This window comes from Rhamphochromis sp. 'chilingali', assembly GCF_963969265.1.
Source record: "Rhamphochromis sp. 'chilingali' genome assembly, chromosome: 5".
Classification (NCBI taxonomy): domain Eukaryota; kingdom Metazoa; phylum Chordata; class Actinopteri; order Cichliformes; family Cichlidae; genus Rhamphochromis; species Rhamphochromis sp. 'chilingali'.
The window spans coordinates 40,335,215-40,358,555 of record NC_137932.1 but is presented as its reverse complement, the minus strand read 5'-3'; the positions used below and the strand labels follow the sequence as shown (position 1 = coordinate 40,358,555).

The 23,341-nt window shown below is 39.0% G+C and overlaps 1 protein-coding gene across 1 annotated transcript; it reads right to left on the bottom strand.

Annotated features, from left to right (window-relative positions):
• Positions 1 to 975: 975 nt before the first annotated feature.
• LOC308397723 (5-hydroxytryptamine receptor 3C-like) lies at positions 976 to 22,528 on the bottom strand (the record flags this gene model as incomplete). Its single annotated transcript, XM_080883801.1, has 13 exons — positions 22,437 to 22,528; positions 22,008 to 22,218; positions 9,113 to 9,295; positions 8,408 to 8,580; positions 7,704 to 7,767; positions 6,773 to 6,936; positions 6,561 to 6,605; positions 6,173 to 6,279; positions 3,904 to 4,073; positions 3,612 to 3,775; positions 3,123 to 3,333; positions 1,342 to 1,551; positions 976 to 1,259 (listed from the first exon to the last, which is right to left on the bottom strand). The coding sequence occupies exons 2-13, from the start codon at positions 22,192 to 22,194 to the stop codon at positions 976 to 978; spliced, it is 1,962 nt and encodes a 653-aa protein (XP_080739927.1). The 5' UTR covers positions 22,195 to 22,218; positions 22,437 to 22,528.
• Positions 22,529 to 23,341: the final 813 nt, after the last annotated feature.

Below are 23,341 nucleotides of genomic sequence, written 5' to 3'. Positions count from 1 at the left end.
AGTGCAAAAGTTATGAGGCAAAAATTAGAATACAATAAGAATAAATACAGTACACAACTGTACAGAATAGAATAAAATAAAATACTATATACAGTAGAATAAAATAAAATAAATATACAATAAGATAAAAATAGAATACAAATACAAATACTATATACAACTGAGTAAAAATACAACGATGACAGAAAGGATTATTGCACTTTGTATTATTGCATATGTATGGATGTGTGTGCTTGATCAGTTAAAGTCTTTATTATGGAGTCTGACAGCAGTGGGGAGGAAAGACCTGCGAAATCTCTCCGTCCCACACCGTGGGTGCCGCAGTCTCCCACTGAAGGAGCTGCTCAGTGCTGTCACAGTCTGCTGCATGGGGTGGGAGATGTTGTCCATCAGGGATGACAGCTTAGCCGCCGTTCTCCTGTCACTCACCACCTCCACTGGGTCCAGAGGGCATCCTAGAACAGAGCTGGCCCTTCGGATCACCCTGTTCAGTCTCTTCCTGTCCCCAGCAGAGATGCTGCCGCCCCAGCAGACCACACCATAAAAGATAGCAGTGGGTGAAGATAATAAAATACACCATAGTGTGGGGGTTGCACACTATGAGTGCTTTTGTTTTATTATTTAATTTTATTTTAATTTTGAAGCCTTTTGAGTAATTTAGCACCAAACATCAAATACAGAAAACTGCTGCTATAGAAGATGTATGTATAGGGTTCACAAGAACTCAATATAAAACAATCATCAGTTAAGATGCTTTTACACAGCTTAGAATATTTGTAAGATTTATTATCTGGACTTTAAAATATCTTGATTTAATTGTCTTATTGGTTCACAAAGTCATTGAAATTTAAGACAGATGAAGGGCTTTGTTGGAAAACAGGGCTCTGCTATATATTTATTTGCATAACTGGCATACTAAAATGACAAAACATACAATACAAAGAGTTTAAAGAACAGACAAGCTAAAAAGTTAAATTAGGCCGCATTGTATGAAACCACCCAGATAATGATGATGGTAATGAAGCTGACTGTTATGAAGATGATGTAAAGGATGAACAGCAGGCGGTCTATGATTAAACCTATCTGGATCCATTCCTCTGTGCTCAGGCTTTTGCTCAGATGCTTCTCCAACTGAAGGTGGATAGCCTGGAGGCCTCTGCCCAGGCTCCTCAGCTCTTGCAGGGTTTTGTCCTCACCCAGTGGCCCCTTCTTCTCCAGAGTCTTGGATTCCTCTGTCACTGGAGAGTAGATTGGCATTTCTATTGAGCGGAGACAAGTCAGAAGATTATGTCAGCTTTGACATTTTTTTAAGAATTTGCATATCCTGATCTTGTTTCCTACCCTGTGTGACTGGATTTTGGATCACTGTGTCGTTCCGATCTCTGGGCTTTGGAGGAAGGCATACTAGTCGACCCAGGATTTTAAGAAAAAGCACTCTGATCCAGCGAGGAGCTCGAGAATAGTTAGAGGAACCGTGCAGGAAGCTTGTAACGACAATAGTTTCCAGTAGACTGCCCACCATCATAGTCAGGCACATAGACAGGAAAACATCTATAAAAATGATAGTGGAATAATAATTAATGTTTACATTTTACAGACAAATACAAGTTAAATCCAGACAAAATATTTAAAAATTAAAATCATGAATATTTTTGGTCTATTCAGAGGAATGGAGACAAGCCGTAAACTATTTAAGAAATATCCTCAGCCCCTGTCAGCTCAGTGACAAAAATTGTCACAGTTGACGCTTTAATCTGCCAGACTGCAGCTGCACCTTATGTACATTTTGTAGTATTCATTCCACCTCATTCATTTCTGTATTTTATGTATGTAAGTTTAGATTCGTTATTTATAGTTGGTTTACACAGCTTTGTGTATGTATGTGTATATATAGACGTGTGTGTGTGTGTGTGTGTGTGTGTGTGTGTGTGTGTGTGTGTGTGTGTGTGTGTGTGTGTGTGTGTGTGTGTGTGTGTGTGTGTGTGTGTGATTTACATTGCTGTGCTTGAGAGCCACCATCTACCGGAACCAAATTCCCTGTATGTGTCTGCACATATACTTGGCCAATAAACACGATTCTGATTCTGATTCTGATTCTGATCTATGAGACTGTGACTCAACTGCTCTCAAAAATTTTGTGTGCTGTAATGCATATATTGATTTTCCTAAATCTCGAGTCTGACATATTTGTTATTCATTATTAATAATAAGAATAATTAAAAAGACCCAAACTAACACTGAAACTAATTTAATTTAATAACAATTAAATTAAAACTAAACATTTTCATATAATAAGAACTAAACTGAAATGTGCAGACCTAGAAACACAAAGCTGAAACAAAATAGCCAAAAATAACTGTGCAGTATAACCAAAAACCTGGCACTTTGTTAATGATTAGATATGATGAATTGTACTTTTTAAAGGTAAACTTTGGCTGGTATTGGCCAGAGGGGCTGATGGTGCGATATGGCAGCCTCGCTTCTGTCAGTCTGCCCCAGGGCAGCTGTGGCTACAACTGTAAATGGCCTGCATTTGTATAGCGCTTTTCTAGTCCATAGGACCCCAAAGCGCTTCACACTACATTCAGTCATTCACCCATTCACACACTGGCGATAGCAAGCTACATTGTAGCCACAGCTGCCCTGGGGCGCACTGACAGAGGCGAGGCTGCCGGACACAGGCGCCACCGGACCCTCTGACCACCACCAGTAGGCAAACAGGGGGTTAGTATCTTGCCCAATGATATTTGGCATGCAGCCAGGATGCAGCCTGGGATCGAACCACCGACCTTCTGATTAGTGGCTGACCTGCTCTGCCACCTGAGCTACTGTAGCTGCCTCCACCAGCGTGTGAATGTGAGAGTGAATCAATAGTGGAATTGTAAAGCGCTTTGGGTGCCTTGAAAAGCGCTATATAAATGCTATCCATTATCATTATTATTATTATTACTTTTAAGAATATATTATACATCGTTTTCTTTCTCACATGTAGCTTCATCATTACATTATGGTAGTTATACTGTTAAATCTCTAGGTAGGTCAGAACAAGCAACCCTTTTGTATTTGGGCCAAAAAGTCACATTGGGACGAAATGTATACCAAACCAGACAATGTAAACACACTTATGAGAGGTATGGCATTTCCAGTAACAGGCAGCAGGTCATTCATTATGAGCAGGAAGACGGTGTAGCCCAGGATTAGTGTCATCTTGAACAAAGACCGGTCGACTTCATTGGGAGGCAAGATGAAGCTGAAGAGGTCCACAGTGATGAGGAAGCAGCTGGGGAGCAGGAGGTTCACTACGTACAGCATGGCCTGGCGCCGCAATGAGATCTGCAGCAAAGTGAGAACTTAACACTAAGGACGGTGCTGATGTTCCTGGGTGTTTTTGATGTTTTTAGAACTTTTAGATGTATTTGATTTAAATGTTCTATAGATCCTAAGTTCCTCTGATATACTAACTGAACAGTTAAATATCTGATAATGAAGAGAAAACTCTTGTTTCGGATTACTTTCTAAAAGCCTTTGCCTTTGTGTCCTCCGTTTTCTTATAGTATGAATAATTAAATCATACAATAACATTATAGTTTTACAGTGTAAGAGTGTCTTACATGGAAGCGAATTTCATCATAAAAGCCCGATGCTGTAGATGGTAGTGTGTATTTCTTTGCTGTAATTCCAATTAATTCCCATTCACCCATCGTTGCCATCCTTGATTTAGAGTATTCAAACATCCTCTCTGGAGTCTCTGTCAGATAAAGCTGCAGAGCATTACCTGCATGGAAAATAGTCAATTTGTCAGACAAGACTATTCATATTAATGTCAGTGAAATAATTTTACTGTATTATAAACTAAACCATTCATTTCATAGGACAGACTGTGAAAGATCCTCATGAACTTACTCTTGAGTGTGAATGAGTTGAAGGTTAAAGTGCAGTTCTGAATGTCAAATGGAAACAAGTAGATGTCAAGCCTGCAGGAGGTGACAGCTTTGACAGGCTGTGAATCACTCACAATGCCATTAGAAAGCACGTAGGTATATGGGACGTTTGGAGCAGTGTTTTCATCCATGCTGCAGGAAGATGAAAGACATAACATTTAGAAACACAAGCACCTGTATGCTGATAGAGCCCTCATTATTAAAATTAAGTTTACTCAGATAGCTACATGGCAGAAATAGAAAATGTATGAAGAAAGGGCTTACAGTTGATATGTAGAGTGCCGCCTAATATTAAGTATGACTGCTAAGTGTTAACTTGTCTGCTTCATTCTGTCTGCTAAATATTGTAGGAGGCAGATCAAAAAGATTATACCTTCATATAGTGGATAGCAGTCTTACCAAGCCGCTCTATTATCCTATCCACACTATTGTTATGTTATTCCACTGACATCAGTTGGACACCTATGTGAATCGCTACCTTATAGTAGTGGAGGGGTTTGTGTGTCCTACTGATCCCAGGGGTTATGCTGTCAGGGAGCTTTGTCCCCTCGCATGGCAAATTGGTCCTGGGTGAGGGATCACACAAAGAGAAGAGCCTTCAGAAGACCCTTATGTGTACACGACCAAAGGAACCATTCACCCTGCTTGGGATGGAGTTACTATCCTAGCTCAGGACCACTTTGCTCGGACTAGAGCCGCTACTTCTCCATGTTGATGTCAAGGTGCTGGGTCTGGTGACCCAGTGTTTGTGTTTTTGTTAAATATTCTTTGTTTATTGTTGTTCTTGGTTTTGGTTATCTTAATTTCTTAAGCTCTCAGGAATCTTAGTGCTCCCTCCCTCAGTGTTCATCTTAGCCTGTGTTTAGTTTCTGTTCCCGTGTCCCACGTTTCATGTCTACTCTCCCCTGTCTCTGTGTTCCCTGTGTCTCCCCAGTCAGCCGTGTCTCCATGTCGCAGTTTGTACTCTTGCCTCTGTGCTTCACGTTCACTCTGTTTTCTCTGTCAGCCTTGCCTCCTTGTCAAGTCTGCGTCTCTGCACCTGTCTTTTGTTTCCTGTTTTACTTTGATAGTCTTGTGTCCTGCATTCACTGTTTTGAGTTTTGCTTCCCCTTCGTCTCGTTATGTCAGATTAGTCCCAGCTGTTTCCCTCCTGTTTTCCATTCCCTCTTTACTCCCTGGTGTATTTAAGCCCTGTGTTTTCCTCATGTTGTTAACCATGATGTACCTCTGTGCTGCGTGTGTTTCTTCTGTACTCCCACGTTAAGTTTCCTAGTTTCTTAGCTTTTTAGTTTGAGTTTCATGATTCTAGTTTCTTGTTTTTGGTTTTGTTTTTTGTATCAGTGTTGGAGTTTTTCCAGCAATAAAGGTGCTGTTTTGGGTTTACTCCCCCGTGTATAAGTCCTGCATTTGGGTCTGTCACACAGCAAACTACGACAGTTGAAAGGAGCCAGTTATGATGGTCAGGCATTTGATAAGGATGCGTCCTGGTGAGGTGTGCTTGACACATCTCAACGGGAGGAGGTCCCGGGGAAGACCCAGGACAAGCTGGAAAGATTATTTTTCTTGACTGGCCTGGGAATGCCTCGTTGTTCCCCTAACTAATCTGGAGGAGGTGGCTTGGGAGAGAAATCTGAGCTTCTCTGCTGATGCTGCTGACCCCGCGACCAGATAAGAGCAAGAAAATGGATAGATGGAAATTAGTTAGGGGTGGCTGTAGCTCAGGTGGCAGAGCAGGTCAGCCACTAATCAGAAGGTCGGTAGTTCGATCCCAGGCTGCCTCCTGGCTGCATGCCAAATATCCTTGGGCAAGATACTAACCCCGTGTTTGCCTACTGGTGGTGGTCAGAGGGACCGGTGGCGCCAGTGTCCGGCAGCCTCGCCTCTGTCAGTGCGCCCCAGGGCAGCTGTGGCTACAATGTAGCTTGCCATCACCAGTGTGTGAATGTGTGAATGTAGTGTGAAGCGCTTTGGGGTCCTTAGGGACTAGAAAAGCGCTATACAAATACAGGCCATTTAGTTGGAGTCACAACTCAAATATTTCCTGACAATAGTATGCACAGAGACCATGCCTTTCTACTTTCACCTGTATGCACCTTCTCCATTTTTGTTTTTGCTGCTTAGTAAAGTTAGCGCTTTATTGGCTAATGATGTGTCAGGCTAGGTCTCAAGATCACACATATACATAAAAAAGAAATGATCTTAATCTGCGAATTATTGAAGATGGCACTTACATTTCATTGATTACAATATCTGGTACCCAGAGATTTGTTCTTGGAATTGAAATCCGAGTAGTTCCACAGTTTTCTGGGTCCCACTTGGTGAATTCATTTTCCCATTGCTGCAACACAAACCATGCAGATGTAAACATAAACACAATATAAAACCTGCTGGCTACCATTTAAAAACTCGAGATAATTAAATTTAAAAGGGAACCCCAAAAACTTTTCTTTTATCTTAACACTTTTATGTCACTAATGGGTTTGCCTATTTGCTGCCCAAAAAGATTTCAAGGGCAAAACTTAAACTTTCATCTATAAAAACATTTTTTTATGCATAGATATGGGTAGAAATCAGCTGTTTCATTATTGCTTGAAAATGTACTATGAAAAAACTGCTTACAATATCTGGCCATAGAAATGTTGTGAGGAGCTGGGCTTTCTCATCCTGAAAAAGAAGATTTTAATTTATTTATTCTCAAAAAAATAGAAAATTGCCCTCATGGAAAATTGCTTTTGACCATTTTATGCTCTTAATGTTGTACAGTATGCAGAAAAGCGCATGCACATGATCTAATAATGAAATGGTTTCATGGTAACAAAGGTGTCATTTACCACTCCCAAAATGCCAAACACAGTTAAGAAAAGGCCAACGTTAGTGACTGTTGTTATGTTCACCACAGGTCGAATGGCGTTCAGGTTGAAGACTGGCGAAAGAGCCTCCAGCACTGACGGTGTATCAGGGTTGGAGCAGTTCAGTATGGTGGAGCTGTACTGAGCTACGAGGGAAAGAAGAAATGTGCCCTTATGATGTCGCAGCAAATACCTTTGTCTGAACGCCCACAATTACAACTCTGGCAAACGCGACCCAAATACGAGTGAGGCATCATGTATATCTACATTTATCTAAATCTAAACTTGACTTTATCAAGTTTCAAATTTGAATTTCAGTTTTTAATCTAAAAGTAAAATCTTTAAAATCTAGACAGGAATGAATTGGACAACATGGTCCATAACATTTCTGGCTAAATGTGTATTTTAGACAATTTTTGGCTGCTAGGACCTCATGTTTCCTCTTCCTTAAATATTTATAAGACTAGCTAACTGTCAGTGTGAGTGGCGCTGACAAAGTGAACAAGTCAAGTACAACAACCTTAAATTAAAAAAAAATCCTCCAATACAAAACATGTACACTTTATCCTTTAATAGGTGTTATAATCGGACTATAGGAAATCACATTTGCAGTTCGGAATTTCAACAGGTATAACATCATTTTGTAATAAGATTATTTTTTAATAAGATGTCTGACACTGTAGATTATGCACATAAAATAGGCGGTATAGTGCAAATAATAACACAGTTTGATGAACCATTACAATGCGTCATTTATATGTTTAAATACTATTTAGTATTTTGGATAGTGACTGTGAGAAAATCAACACATCAACAATTAATTACACAGGAGATTCAAATAATCAGTAATATAAGAATTAGTTATTTTTTAATAACATAAATAAATGTGTATTTGTACATTATAGGAACTTACCATGCATGAGCAGAGAGATGAAGATTAATAGAAGCTTTGAAGGCCTGACTTTCAGCGAGCAGCACTGAAAACATTAAAACTGTGGTTGTCAGTTTGAGTGGTGTGATAGTGGCGTGGGAATCTTTTTAAAGACAGTCATTACAGGTCATTAAAAAAATCAACGTTCAAATCGAACCTAACTGTTAAACCTTGACGTTGTTAAATATTTCTTCATCTTAGATCTGTTAAACATCTGGTATGAAATTTATGCAAACCTTCCTTGTATGCCCACAATGTAAAAGCAGGTTTATATCTTTTATCTGTTAGATATACACAATCAACAGTAGTTACAAGTGTGAATAATGAATGAGGTGTATCTTGGTCTTGAAACTGATGTTTTAGATTACTTGGGTTAAGTACCACACTGCAATATGGTTTAATCATCATTGTATTCTTAAGTTGCAGATAAAATTAGATTTTGTAACTGGTAACACTGTGTAAACATATTATTGATATAATCTCAGGAAATACAGAAATATCTGTTGGAGTTTTCAATAAGAGGGAGAGCCTCTGTTTTCATGATATCACAACATTATCTTTTCATGTTTTTCCAGTCTTAAAAACAGATTAAATATCCAAGGCTTCATCCTAAAAGACCATAAAGGTTGGCAAACATATTTACAATGTATTTTTTGTACACTCAAAATAGATAAATATTTGAATACCTGCATCCAGTCCTCTGAGCCTTGGTTGACTTGCCGGTGGATGTCTTGGAGGTCCTTGCCCCCTTTCTTTAGCTCCTGCACAGCCCCGTCCTCCACTGCTGGCCCATTTTTCTCTTGAGGCCCTTCGTAATCTTCAATATTTTCCACAGCAGTCGTGGTCTTAAGGTCTATTTCTAAATCAATGAGAGAAAAAGTATCAGAATCAGAATCTTTAGTGCCATAATGCTAATAGCACAACAAAATTATGTGCTACTCCATTCAGTGCAAAGCAAGGGAAGCAAACAATCAGTTTAACTATTGAAAAAATACATAAATAAAAAATAAAAAATATGTTCTGAAAATAAATATTGTATAAACAGTATAGAAATATAAACAAATAGATAGGTACATGTGTGGTTAATTGAGTCATTATTGATTGCACAGGTTGTGAAGAGAACATATCAATGTTCAGTTATTGTTTATTATTTACAATCACAACAGCCCCTCAATATGTGCCGTTTATTTTGGTTTTTATTGTCCTGTGCTGCCTTCCTGTGGAGTAGTTCATGTGCCGAGGATTGTTTGATTTAGGTCTTTTTTTTTTTTTTTTTACAACTTTGCAAAATAAATTATTTTGAACTCTGTAAAATCAATTATTTCTTTTATCCTGAATTTCCTCATGCTACTGATTGTTAACCACTTCAAAGCGACTTAAAAACTACATACCCGAAGCTCTTGATTTCTTATTCATTGGTGCCATGGAAACAAGAAATCCCAGAAATTGTGTGAGGACTCGGATCCAGTGAAGGACGGGAGAGAAGTCAGCAGACCCACACAGCAGGTTGGTGATGGGGTTTATTTGTCGCAAACTGGCCACCATCAGAGGCAGGCAGATGGAAAAAAAAACACCTACAGAGAGACAACGGTGTGTGCTGAGGCCCAGAAACAATACAGATTTACAATGTCGCAGCCTAATTGACTGAATTTGTGCGTGTGCCTGGGCATAAGCATTAAATACTGTTGGCATGGAAACCTGTTCCATGTAAGATTACATATTTTTCTCTATACTGTAATTTTTTACACACTCTAGAAGAATGTTCCCAGTCCAGTTTCTATTCAAACACAACTGTAGCCAGTTTCAAGAAATCAGTGTAGACTTTTTGTTGAGTGTTACTCACATATGAGGGGTATGGTGTTTCCAGTGCCCGGCAGCAGGTCATTCATGATCAGCGGGAAGACGGTATAGCTGAGGATGAGGGTCATCTTGAAAGCGGACCTGTCCACACTATGTGGAAAGCAGCTGAGGAACAGGACGTTTACCATATACTTAGTGGCCCGGCACCTCAATCTGATCTGTGGAAAGAAAAGAAGAGATAACTGAGGTACTCTTAAGCTGTGAACCATGCTTGTCATTACCTGGTACATGAATGTTTGCTATATAACTGTATAATTCAGGATTTAGACTGAATTTATATTTTTAGGTGTGTTTTAATTTTGCAATAATGTTAAACATTTAAAAAATATAGGGAAAAAATTACAACATAGCTTTGATTTTATCTTACTATTTATTGTAGCTTCTCATTAGAATCAACTTACATGAAATTTAAACTCATCAGCACATAAACCATCACTGTTAATATCATTCTCTGTTGCTTTATCTGAGGTGATATCCAGTAGCTCCCATTCACACATGGTGGCCATCAAACTCTTGGAGACTATTGCCTTTATTTCTGCAGGTCTTCCAAGAAAAATCTTTATGTCCCTCGCTATGCGGGGAAGAAAAGTGAAGAGAAAAATGCTGACTTTAGTCAGAGCTCACTTAAAACCCACATTCAATTTAGATATAATTAAAAAGGGTGAAACTGATATGCATAAGTGTTAAATGTTCTTACCAAAGTGCAAGTAGGGGTTGAAGGGGTTGCAGTTTTGTATGTTAAAGGAGACGGTGCAGATATCAAGGTTACAAGAGCTGACAGCCTTGACAGGTAGACTGCCATCCCCCGTACTATTACTACACAGGGAACAGGGTGTTTTTTTGTGAATAGATGTGTGAAATGAGGACATGGCATAAATTAAAAGCACCGTTGATGTTGACAAACAACCCCAACAATAACCCCATTATGTCACAGCGAAAAACTAAAACTAAATTATTTTGTAAAAATACTTCTTGATGTGTCTTTTTGCACAATATTCAGGAGAACAATTTTCAAAATCCAAAAATTCAACATTCTCAAATCCCGGGATTAAATTTAGGGTTTTTAATTAAGTGTAATCATATTCTCTTGTTTGCATATAAGTTAGATTTGTAATTTCAAGACAAAGGCACAGAGGATTTGTGGCATTTACAACAACAGAGTATCCCACATAATGCTGAAACATTCATTTTAGTTTCTAGATGTCTGCTCTTTTGGAAATACTTGTGCGGAGTTTGAGATAAAGAGTAAATGATTTTGTACTTACAGCTCGTTGATTACAGGCTCTGGAACACACAATTTGGTTCCGGGGAGATGTATTAGCTCAGTACGCCACTGAAATGGGTCCCAACTGACAAACTCATTGATCCAAGACTAAAACAACAAAATTGGTATCAGCACAAATAGTAAGCAAACCCCTGCATGGCTACTAAAATTATTGCAGTACATAGTGCAATAATAAGTGAGGAGAAGTTCAGCCTTTTCATCCTGGAAGACCAGAACAAAAAGTCTCTACCACAGAAAACACAGAAAGCCTCTCTTTGAAGAAGTTTGAACTAGTTTGTGACAGTCCTTCAACTCAAGAGTTTCAGATACAATAGATACCAAAATATAAAATATGCATACACACTGTTGGGAAGCACTAATGACATCGTAAATAAGCTCATGTGACAGGTGACATACTGCTCCTAGTATCTCACACAGAGCGAAGAAAGTGCTGACATCGGTGGAATTTGTCATTTTCTCCACAGACCATATGTCACTTACTTCAAAGACTGGAGACAGACACTCCAGCAGGGCAGGTTTGTCTGGTGCAGAGCAGTTCACCATGTAAGCACTGCAAAGAGCTGATGAGGCAACAAAATCATGAATCTGAGTGTAATTACGTTGTAGTGTTTGGCTTGCAATGGGATTTGGCTGAAGTGAATTCAGTAGTTGTCAATTCAATTGTCTCTCTCCAGATTTAATGCTCATACTTTTACTATATTTAACGTCATTGATTAACTACTGAACACACTGTTGTTAAAACTGAAACTCAAACACTTTCATTGTGCTTAACAAAACACATACCTGTCTTGAAGATCAAAATCATGGTTGGCCTGAGTGACGGAAGAAGCTCCTGTAATCGCAATCAGGAGGATTTATGGATAAAAAATGGTAATAACATTTTGGATTCAAGTAACAGATATGCACTATTATTAGTATTTAACTTCAGCAGTAACACTTGTGACAATGTAACGAGAAAAAATTCCTTACCATAATGTTGCGAGTGAAAGTGTTGTATTCCAGCTGTTTTTTGAATGGAAACTGTTTTATTTGGTATACTACAGAATAATCATCTCCTTAAATAATTGCCACATTTAAAAAAAAAAAATTGTTGACAGCTGTATTAGTCAGCAGCAGCAGAGCAAAGGTGTGTCTGCTGGTTATCTGGGAAACTTACTCTTGCAAGACTAAACTGCGAAGATATACATACTGTCACTAAACAAAGCGTGATGTGGACAAACATTGGGCAAATGATGCGGAGCAGAAGGCAGGACAGCTGCTTTGCTTGTAGGTGTTTTCATACAAAGCACAGATAAACCACAGGTAATGTAAGGTACCTCAGTGTGTGACTTGAAAATGCTGAGGACTGACCACAGTAGCATCAGTGTCACACATGCCCATCACAGGCAAATCAGAGAAACCTGTGACAAGCAGGTGTTAGTCTGCCAAACAAGCTTTTATTATTTTATGTAACATGTTTTTTTTTTTTAAATAAATTAAAATTCACCCATTCGATGAGAACAAAGAAATAACCTGAGATGATACTACTACTACTACTAATAATAAAACAAAATTCCTCATGTCATCTTGGCTATACTTGCTTTGATTATAATCACTTTTTGTGTTTCTGCGTCACTACTACGTCAAATTCTCTGTTGAATTTAAAATGTAATTTTCTTTTCTCCTTTATGAGTTATGTATCAAGATACTTTGTATCAGGTCGGATTTTTAGTCCAACTGTGGAAATTTTCGATATGTGATCATAATGCACCACAACAAGATTCCCAGCCTAAGCGTTACTTTGTTTGTTTATCAGTAAGCAGAAAAGTGTTAACAGACTAAATTATATTCTAGTAATTAATTTAACTATAACACTATTATACCTATACTGCAGTAGCATGGCTACAAGCTATAAAACATAATATTAAGCCTATTACTTTTCCATATACATTTAATGACTGTCTTCCTAACTGTGATGGAGAACTTGCAACATTTTAAATAAAATACATATTGGGATCATATCAACATATCAGATTCTTATATTTGTTGCAATATCTGTTTTGTTTTTTTGATTGATGATAGTTTGATTTCTTACTCCACAAAGTAAAAGCCACCAAGAATTCATTGTGCTCCTGATTATTTAGTTTTTAGTTTAGCTTCAGAGCTACTGAGTGGACAGATGTGTAAAATTTCACACAGTTCTCTGCTTGGATGATATGATACCTTATAGACATCCAGTATTTCAATGAAATTTTCAACAACTTTTACACTCAGTCAGATTTACAGATGTTGTCTAGCAAGATAAGTATTTATTCATAATCAAACCTCATGATAAATATCGGCATGAACTACATGATCTATAAATGCTACATCAGTACATGTTAAAAAAAAAAAGTGACCTGTCCTGAAGCATCATATCAATATCGCCTTTGTCATTTAATTTACTAAACACTGAAACTCCTAATATTTGTAAAAATATTTTTTTTAAAAATACTGGGGGAAAGTGTTTAGAGTGTGCTTGAATGTCTTAAGACTATACTCACAGTTCACCATACTTGGAGTGAATATCCTATATAGCCGGAGGCTGGGACTTCCGGGTGATGCGTGGCAGCACAATGGACGCATAGTCACTGAGCTCTGTTCCAACTGAACTAAATTGCGGCCTCCAGACTTGAAAGTAATAACGTCAGCCCTTTCAAAAAGGGATGAAAAAGGGAAAATCTAAAAGAGGACAGAAAAACACTAACCAATCAAAGACTGAGGAGGCAAAGATCCAAAAAAGAATGGAACCACACGACAAGGAAGATGGCGGCTGCTTGCTACCTAGCCACGAGTCAGCGTTGCCTGAGTTAGGAGGAGATAGCATCATCCTCCGGGAGATCGCAAAAGTGTCCAAGGAGCTTGGCAGCTTTAAAGATAAAGTCCAAGAATCATTGCTGGGACTCACGGAGGACACTGGCAATAAGCTGGCCGATGAGTTGGCAGCGTTTAAACAGGAACTAAACCAAAAGCTACTCGAATGTGTGGCTACACAGCAGTCACAGGGTAAGGCCATTGCGGAGGCAAAGGGACATAGAAGGACTTAGGGCAGAGGGACTTAGGCTTGCCTGGAAGAAAAAAGTGTTTCTGGGAAACAAGCAGATTTCTTTTTGACCACGACTATGCCTTTGAAGTCATGGAGAAACGCAAATCCTACACGGGAATAAAAAAGGCACTAAAAGAGAGGAACATTCGGTTCCAAACGCCCTTCAAGCGGATTTGCATCCACTGGAGCACCGACCCACGGACTTACGAGGACACAGTGAAGGAGCTGAGAGCACGGGGCATTGAGTTGGAACCCGGGACCCAGCACTGAAGAGAGAGTACGTAACGCATTTTCATGGCATGGAGTGGATACGGAGAGGGACAGAGGGCCATGAATGGAAACTCAAGTCCGATGCAAACTGCGGGAATATAGAAGAGACTATTAAATATGAATGACAAGGAGGATAAGAGCTAAACTCACAAGCAAACAGACTATATAAGAAGGGAATATGCACCATTTGGTTTCATTGCTGTTCAAGTTGGTGCGTTGATAGTTCAGTTGATCAGATTTATAAGTTGCCATATATGTTGGATTCATCTAGTGTAAGTGGGATGTACCTGCTGGACAGTCGCCACAACACTAGGGAGAGCTCCCACCGTATGGTGGGTCCTTACTCTCCTCTCCCCAACAGGGACCTAAAGGGGTTGAACGATCCTGAGTAATTGGAGGACTCCATATGGGCTCTATTGTTTTTTTGTACCTATCTTAGTTTTGTGTTAACAGTGGGGGCGCAACGTTTTACCTCAGTGACATTTGGAATGCACATTCATGGCTCTATCTGGTTATAATAAAGTCCAACGTTAAAGGTACTCTCACTTACTGTAAATGGGCTCCAAAGCCCGGCAAAGCAGGGAAAAATTCTTAGTAAACTGAAAAGAGAGGACATTGATGTGGCATTTCTACAAGAGACTCATTTGGTGGGCCTTGAGCACGAGAAACTTAAGAGACAAGGTTTCAAGCATGCTTATTACTCTTCAAATGGTTTAAGACATACAAGAGGGGTGGTTATTTTAATATCAGGTAGGGTTATTTATGAACTTTTTGCTACAATTAGGGATAGAGAAGGCAGATTTATCCTGGTACAGGGCAAATTGGATGGGGAATTGATCATGTTCTATAATGTTTATATTCCTCCAGGTTCCACATTTGATTTCTATAGGCAAGTATTCGAGAAAGTAGTGATAGAGGCACAGGGACTACTTGTCTGTGGAGGAGACCTTAATATTACATTAAAACCACATCTGGACGCAGCGGGGATGAGAATATCTCTATCACAAAAACTAACTAGAAAACTAAACCTTCTGATAGAGGAGATGGGATTGGTGGATACTTGGAGGAACCTTAACTCAACAGCAAGGAACTATACTTACTATTCACATCCACATGCAACCTATTCGAGAATTGGCTACTTCCTCACTTTTGGTACTGACATGAACAGAATACATGAGTGCCATATCAGGTCAATGGACGTTTCCGACCACTGCCCTCTATATTTATCTTTAAACCCTACTCAAAGGAGAAAAATAACCAACTGGAAATTAAATTCTAGTATACTGAATGAACGGACATGTGAACATTTGACAGAAGACATTGCTGAATACCTGGAATTCAATGATAAAGATGAGTTTTGTGGGATGCGTGCAAAGCAGTGATGAGAGGAAAAGTTATTACTATAACCTCTAATATTAAAAAATCTAAAGTTGCAAGATTCCAGAAGCTGCAGTCGGAACTATTACAATTAGAGGCCACACACAAAAATACTATTGATACTAAGACAAAATTAGAAATGGCAAAGAAGAGAAATCTAATTGATGAGATATACACCCAAGACGTCCAAACGAAACAAAGATATTATGAGGGGGGAGCTAAATATATGAAACAATTGGCATATAGATTAAGGAAACAACAAGCAGACAGAACAATATACACGATAAGGGATCTGGAAACCTGTACTCACTCTACACCTACGACTGCACAGCCACTAACAACTCCAACATCATTGTGAAGTTTGCGGACGACACTACAGTGGTGGGTCTTATCACCAACAGTGATGAGACGGCTTACAGGGAGGAGGTCAGCGCCCTGACCCACTGGTGTCAAGACAACCATCTCACCCTCAACGTCGCAAAGACAAAGGAGTTGATAGTGGACTTCCGGAGGTGCAGAGAAGTACACACCCCCATCACCATCAGCGGCGCTGCTGTGGAGAGAGTGAGCAGCTTCCGGTTCCTTGGCGTACACCTGGCTGAGGATCTTACGTGGTCAGTACACACAAACAAAACAGTGAAGAAGGCGCAGCAGCGCCTCTTCTTTCTCAGGAGACTGAAAAGATTCGGCATGAGCCCCCGCATCCTCAGGACCTTCTATCACTGTGCCATTGAGAGCATCCTCACTGGATGCATCACCACCTGGTATGGCAACAGCACCGCCTACAACTGCAAAGCTCTCCAGCGAGTAGTGCGGTGCTCTGAACGGATAATTGGAGGTGAGCTTCCCTCCCTCCAAGACATCTACAGGAAGCGCTGCCTGAGGAAAGCGGGGAGGATCATCAAGGACTCCAGTCACCCCAGCCATAAACTGTTCAGACTGCTTCCATCAGGAAGGAGGTTCTGCAGCATCCGGTCCCGTACCACTAGACTGAGAGACAGCTTTTTCCATCAGGCCATCAGACTGCTGAACACGTCATAGACACCTCAGCTTCACTACTGGAACTTCAACATTATGCACTCCACACTGTATATAAATGCCACTTGTTTTACACATATTCAACTCTGTATATTTTATTATTATTATTATTATTATTATTATTATTATTATTATTATTATTATTATTATTATTTTATTTTTTTACTATTTAATTTGTAAAAATGTGTATACACACACACACACACACACACACACACACACACACACACACACACACACACACACACACACACACACACACACGTAGGAAAATATTTAGTATACACATCCAGAAATGCATACACTATTATATATTGTACATATATTTATTAGTTTCAGATGTAGCCATTCTTGTATTTTGCTTGTTTACATTATTGTATTTTGCACAACTCTGTTGCTTGTGAAGCTCGCACACAAGAATTTCACTCACATGTGCTGTACCAATGTACCTGCACATGTGATGTGACAATAAAAGTGATTTGATTTGAAAGAAAAAAAAAACCAAAATGGAAATGCAGGGTATAGAGGAAATTAAGGATTGCTTTAAGAGATACTATGAAAAATTATATTTATAACCACCCACAAACGATGACGATCAAATGGAGAGTTTGCTTGACATGCTACACCTCCCTAAACTTACAATAGAAGAAAAATCGTTAGTGAAGCAAATTACAAGGGAAGAACTTCACTTGGCAATTGGTAAACTCAAGGCAAACAAATCTCCGGGTACAGATGGTTTTACTGCGGAGTGGTACAAGAAATTAAGGGAACCTTTGACACCGGTCTTACTTAAAACATTTAATTGTGTCCTTACAAAGGGAGAAGCACCCTCCACATGGAAACAAGCCACAATCTCTATTATACCTAAAGATGGTAAAGACAAATTAGAATGTTCCAACTACAGGCCAATAAGTGTATTAAATGTAGATTACAAATTGTTTACGTCAATCATAGCACATAGACTTGAAGGTATCATCCCAAGGATAATAAATCTAGATCAAACTGGATTTGTTAGGTCGCGCCAAACCCATGATAGTGTTAAGAGAACTCTGCAAATTATTAGACATATTAATTTAAATAAAATACCAGCTATATTATTGAGTCTAGATGCTGAAAAAGCTTTTGACTCTGTGAGATGGGAAATTTTATTCCAAGTAATGCGTAAATTTGGGTTTAATGGGTCGATCATTACAATATTGAGTGCTTTGTATAATAGTCCAACTGCAAAAATAAAGATCAAAGGTGAACTTTCAGATGCTTTCAAGCTTGAAAGGTCCACAAGATAAGGATGCCCACTGAGTCCACTCTGATTTGCCATTTTTATAGAGCCGTTGGCTCAAAGCATTAGGCAGAATGATAAAATAAAAGGGATTAATATTGCTGGAAGTGAACAGAAATTGGCCTTGTTTGCAGATGATGTTTTGGTTTACATATAAAAACCTACTGAATCATTTATGAAGCTCATGTCAGTGTTAAAGGAGTATGGGTCCTACTCGGGATAGAAACTGAATATACAAAAAACACAAGTTCTTAGTAGCTTTTACAACCCCCCCCCCCCCCCCCCCCCCCCCCCCCCAATTTGCTCAGCAAATACAAACTAGGCTGGGACAAAAAAATGATCAAATATTTGGGCATTAACTAATCAATGGATATAACCAGTTTGGAAGAAATCAACTACTCCCCACTTAAAAAAGATATCATGGTAGATATTACAATTTCTATAGAAAACCCTGACAGATACTTTGCAGAATGGAATAGGACCCAAGAGTTAAGTTTAAAACACTTCAGCTTCCCAAAGATAAAGGAGGACTAGGCCTCCCTTGCCTATATGACTATCATAGGGCAACACAAATAAGAAATCTGGTGGGCTGGTGTAAACCTGGATACTGTTCAAGATGGAAGGAAGTGGAACTTTCCTTGGGAGGTAACTTCCCTGTCGGGGCACTGATAGGAGATCCCTCAGAGTTATGATTCCCGGGCAACCCTTGGATAGTAAGCTCAATAAAGACATGGAAAAGAGTACTTAAAAAGTATAAATTAAACCAGAGGGCCGGATTCCTTAGTTGGTTTACATATGACCCAGAGACCGACTTGACATTTAAAACATGGGCTAATAAAGGTCTCATCACATACATTACCTTGTTGAAAGATGGAAAAGTGATGAGTTTCCAGGATCTTAAGAATAAGTTTAGGTTGCAAAATCAAGATTTTTTTTAGATATTTGCAACTGAGGGACTTCCTGAATAAAAAGCTAAAACATCCCCAGTTATCGACTGGGAATGAAGAAATTATTTATATATTCAAGAATGCATATAGAAATGCACCCTATCAAAAAATTATTTCCAAATTATATTGTTCACTGACCAATCTAAGGGGTCATGATACAAGATATGTTAAAGCAAGATGGGAAACAGAGGGTAATATATCCCTAACAGGAGAGGAATGGGATGGGATCTGTTGGCAGCAGTGGTCGGTAACAATCTCCCCCTCGTGGAGGGAATTCAGTTGGAAGAATGTAATTCGTTATTTTAATACCCCGGCTCAAAAATCCAATTATTCTCATAACACAACATGCTGGAGGCAGTGTGGACATGCAGCAGCAAATCATTTCCACATTTTTTGGGAATGTCCTCGTGTGGCTCCATTTTTGAAGGAAATACATAATGTCCTGGAAACAATCTTCCAAAAGAAAATACAATTTCATTTTGCAGTATTGTACCTAGGAAACTTAGAGAGTCTTAATCTATGCAAACCGGTTAAATATTTGTTCAATGTGCTGTTGGTAGCTTCCAAAAAGGCCATAACCCGCCGTTGGCTTAAAGAGGACACTCCTACTATAAATGAGTTGATTGATGTGATATACAGGGTGGGCCATTTATATGGATACACCGTAATAAAATGGGAATGGTTGGTGATATTAAAGTCCTGTTTGTGGCACATTAGTATATGTGAGGGGGCAAACTCCTCAAGATGGGTGGTGACCATGGTGGCCATTTAGAAGTCGGCCATCTTGGATACAACTTTTGTTTTTTCAATAGGAAGAGGGCCATGTGACACATCAAACGTATTGGTAATGTCACAAGAAAAACTGCGTTCACCAGATATCAACACAATTTCGATCCGCTCCTCACGTGTTAACCTCTTTGACATGTCAATGGCTGTGAACAAAGAGAAACTTGTAAATAACTCATGAAAGAATAAAGTTACGTTGAAACCAAGCACACCATTGTTTTTCTTGTGACATTACCAATAAGTTTGATGTGTCACATGGCCCTCTTTCTATTGAAAAACAAAAGTTGTATCCAAGATGGCCGACTTCTAAATGGCCACCATGGTCACCACCCATCTTGAGGAGTTTTCCCCCTCACATATACTAATGTGCCACAAACAGGACTTTAATATCACCAACCATTCCCATTTTATTACGGTGTATCCATATAAATGGCCCACCCTGTAGACTATTTTTTTAATGGAAAGAATAACTTTTAGGCTAAAGTTGCAGGTGGACTCATTTGAGGATTACTGGTTGAAATGGTTGAAATATGTACAAAATGGGAGGCCCGATTTTGTATAATCTCATTGTATTTTCTGGTCTGTTTGTTTTTTTGTTTTATTTTGTCCCCCCCCCCCCCCCCCCCCCCCCCCACTGTAATTAAGTTGTATTGTTGTACATGCTGTATAAATAAGAAAAGCAATAAAACATAAATAATAATAATAATAAAGAATATCCCATATAGCCTACCTTTGTGTTAAACAAAAACTACAGTGCTGAAACTGGAAGTTTTAAATATCAAATGGAAAGCAGAAGATGATGCCATGATTGGCATAACGTCTCAAAGCTAAATTCCCTGTTTGAACGTGATTGCTTTGGGACCTGTCTGTGGGAAGTTTTTATGTTGTGTGACTCGATAGGTTTGGTGCTCTGGCTTCCTCCCACAGTCTAAAGAGGGTTAAATGTATGATTCAAGTGCAGCTTGTAGTCTGAAGTACTTAGAAGGAAACCATTATACTATATGATACCATTTATATAATCTACACAGGGATATGATTGTGCGTTTCGAAATGAATGTCACTCACAAATTGAATTAAATTTTACAGACGTTTTATTTTGTATACAGTGGTTTCCTCCATTTAAAAATTGTACAGTACAACACAGAAGGGTAAAGATGAATGATTATAAATGCAGCAGAGCTAATTTAAAGTCCAGTATGAAACAATAATGCAAAATACAGTATAACTATACTATACATACTGCATAAATGTGCTCTAAGAAGGTAGTTTTTCACACCATCTACAAAAATGACAAAATTTTGGTCAAAATGCACTAACATTCAACCCACTAGCACAAATGGAGAGCTTTAAAACACATGGCAGTTGTCTACTTATTGTACGAGTTCACCCAGATAATGATGATGGTGATAAAGCTGACCGAGATGAAGAGAATGTAGAGGCCAAACAGCAGGCGGTCTATGATGAAACCCACCTGCATCCACTCCTCTGAGCTTTGGCTGTCCTTTAGCTCCTGATCAACCTTCAGGCGAATGGCCTGGAGGTCCTTGCCCAGTTTCTTGAGTTCATACACAGCCAGGTCCTCCGCTGATTGCCCCTTTGGCTCTTGAAGCCCCACATAAGTTTCAATTGCTGCCACAGCAGTCCTGGTCTTAAGGTCTATTTCTAAGCAAAGTCAAGAAGAAATATTCATAGTCACCTAATCTTGTAACCTTAGATTTCTAAACTCGCTACTTATGTTTGACATACCTGAAACTCTTGGCTTCTTATTCATTCGTGGCATACAAACAATAACACCCAGAAATTGCAGAACAAGGACTCGCATCCAGTGAGGGACAGGAGAGAAGTCAGCAGACCCACACAGCAGGTTGGTGATGAGGATTGTTTCCAGCAGACTGGCCACCATCAGAGCCAGGCAGAGAGAAAAGAACACGTCTACAGAGAGACAAAGGAACCCAGAAACAATACAAGTTTACAATGTCACAGTCTAAGTCACTAATCTATATATTTTTATCTTAAAAGCTGTTCTTTAAATGCACATGTAAATATAGTTTTAAAAAAAGTGAACATTATTTACAAATTTGGACATAATAATATTGATTTGACTATTTCACACATGTTATGTATGTGTATCTATAACAAGTATATAAGTATACAATGCTAATACTGCATTACAGTATGTATGTGAGTACAGATTTTCAACTTGACTCTATAAGATCGAGGTCTGATATGGGATGTAAGGGTTCCCTTAACTTTCTTTAACCAGTACCTTTCATATTATATATATATATATTTTTTAGTATAGGATAAGTTAATAATTAAAAAACATAACTACAAACAGTTTCAAGAAATCACCGTAGACATTTTGTTGAGTGTCACTAACTTATGAGGGGTATGGTGTTTCCGGTGACCGGCAGCAGGTCATTCATGATGAGCAGGAAGACAGTGTAGCCGAGGATGAGGGTCATCTTGAAGGCGGACCTGTCCACACTCTGTGGTGGCAGCAGGAAGCTGAAGAGGTCGACTGTGATGAGAAAGCAGCTGGGGAGGAGGAGGTTGACCACATACATAGTGGCCCGGCGCTTCAATCTGATCTGTACAATAAGGGAAAACTTGGTCAGGTATGTTTGTGCTGTGAAATCTTCTTATCGTGACCAAGTGGATCGTGTATGTAAGCAAATCGTGATTTTAGCTGTGTTGGATTTACAAAACAGGCATTATGGACACATTAATACGAGGTATGTGAACAAGCCCAAGTATGTGCTCCTTTCTGCCTAATTACAGCAGTTTATTGGCACTGCAATCCACCTACTTGAAATTCAAGCTCATCATAATAAAGATTCTCATTCTCTCCATCATGATTGACTTTATTGGCGGTGATTTCCAGCAGCTCCCATTCACCCATGGTGGCCATCACACTCTGGGAGATCTGTGTTATTAGTTCTGCAGATCTTCCAAGATAAATCTTTATATCCGATGCTGTGGAAAAGCAAAGAGGAAAATACTGAGCTAAAGGTGAGCTCACTAATTGTCCACATGTAATGTATATGTATAAAATATTTTCTGACCATAGTGCAAGTAGGAGTTGAAGGTATAAATGCAGTTTTGTATGTCGAAGGGGAAGGTGTAGATATTGAGGTTACAGGAACTAACAACTCTGACAGGTATAGCGAGATCCACTTGACCATTACTGTACAGGTACAGATAGGGAACAGGCGGTGCCTTGTTTTCCTCCATACTGTAAGAACAATTAGAAAAATGATGGCGTGAATAACAAACATGGCACCTATTTGAACATTTGGTAAGAATTACAGTGTCTAGTAGTTAGACAATTATGGACCTATAAAAAACATGGCAACTGCACAGTTACATGTAATAAATATTGCTGTAAGATGGCCAAACATTAACAAAGACAAATACAAAATGTATTTATTAGACTTGTTTTGGTTCCATAGATTATAATATGTGTATGCTTTGAGAGGCACAGGCTTGGTAATATATCACTTACAATTCATTGATTACAATATCGGGAATCCAAAATTGGCTTGATGGAAGAGCCATCATGTCTGTACCACACTGAACTGGGTCCCAGCTGACAAATTCATTTATCCACAACTAAAAGAACAAAACTCATGACAATGGATAGATCACGCATGCTACACGTAATCATGATGTTTTAAAAAATATGATTATTCCTGTATCACAGAAGAACAAACG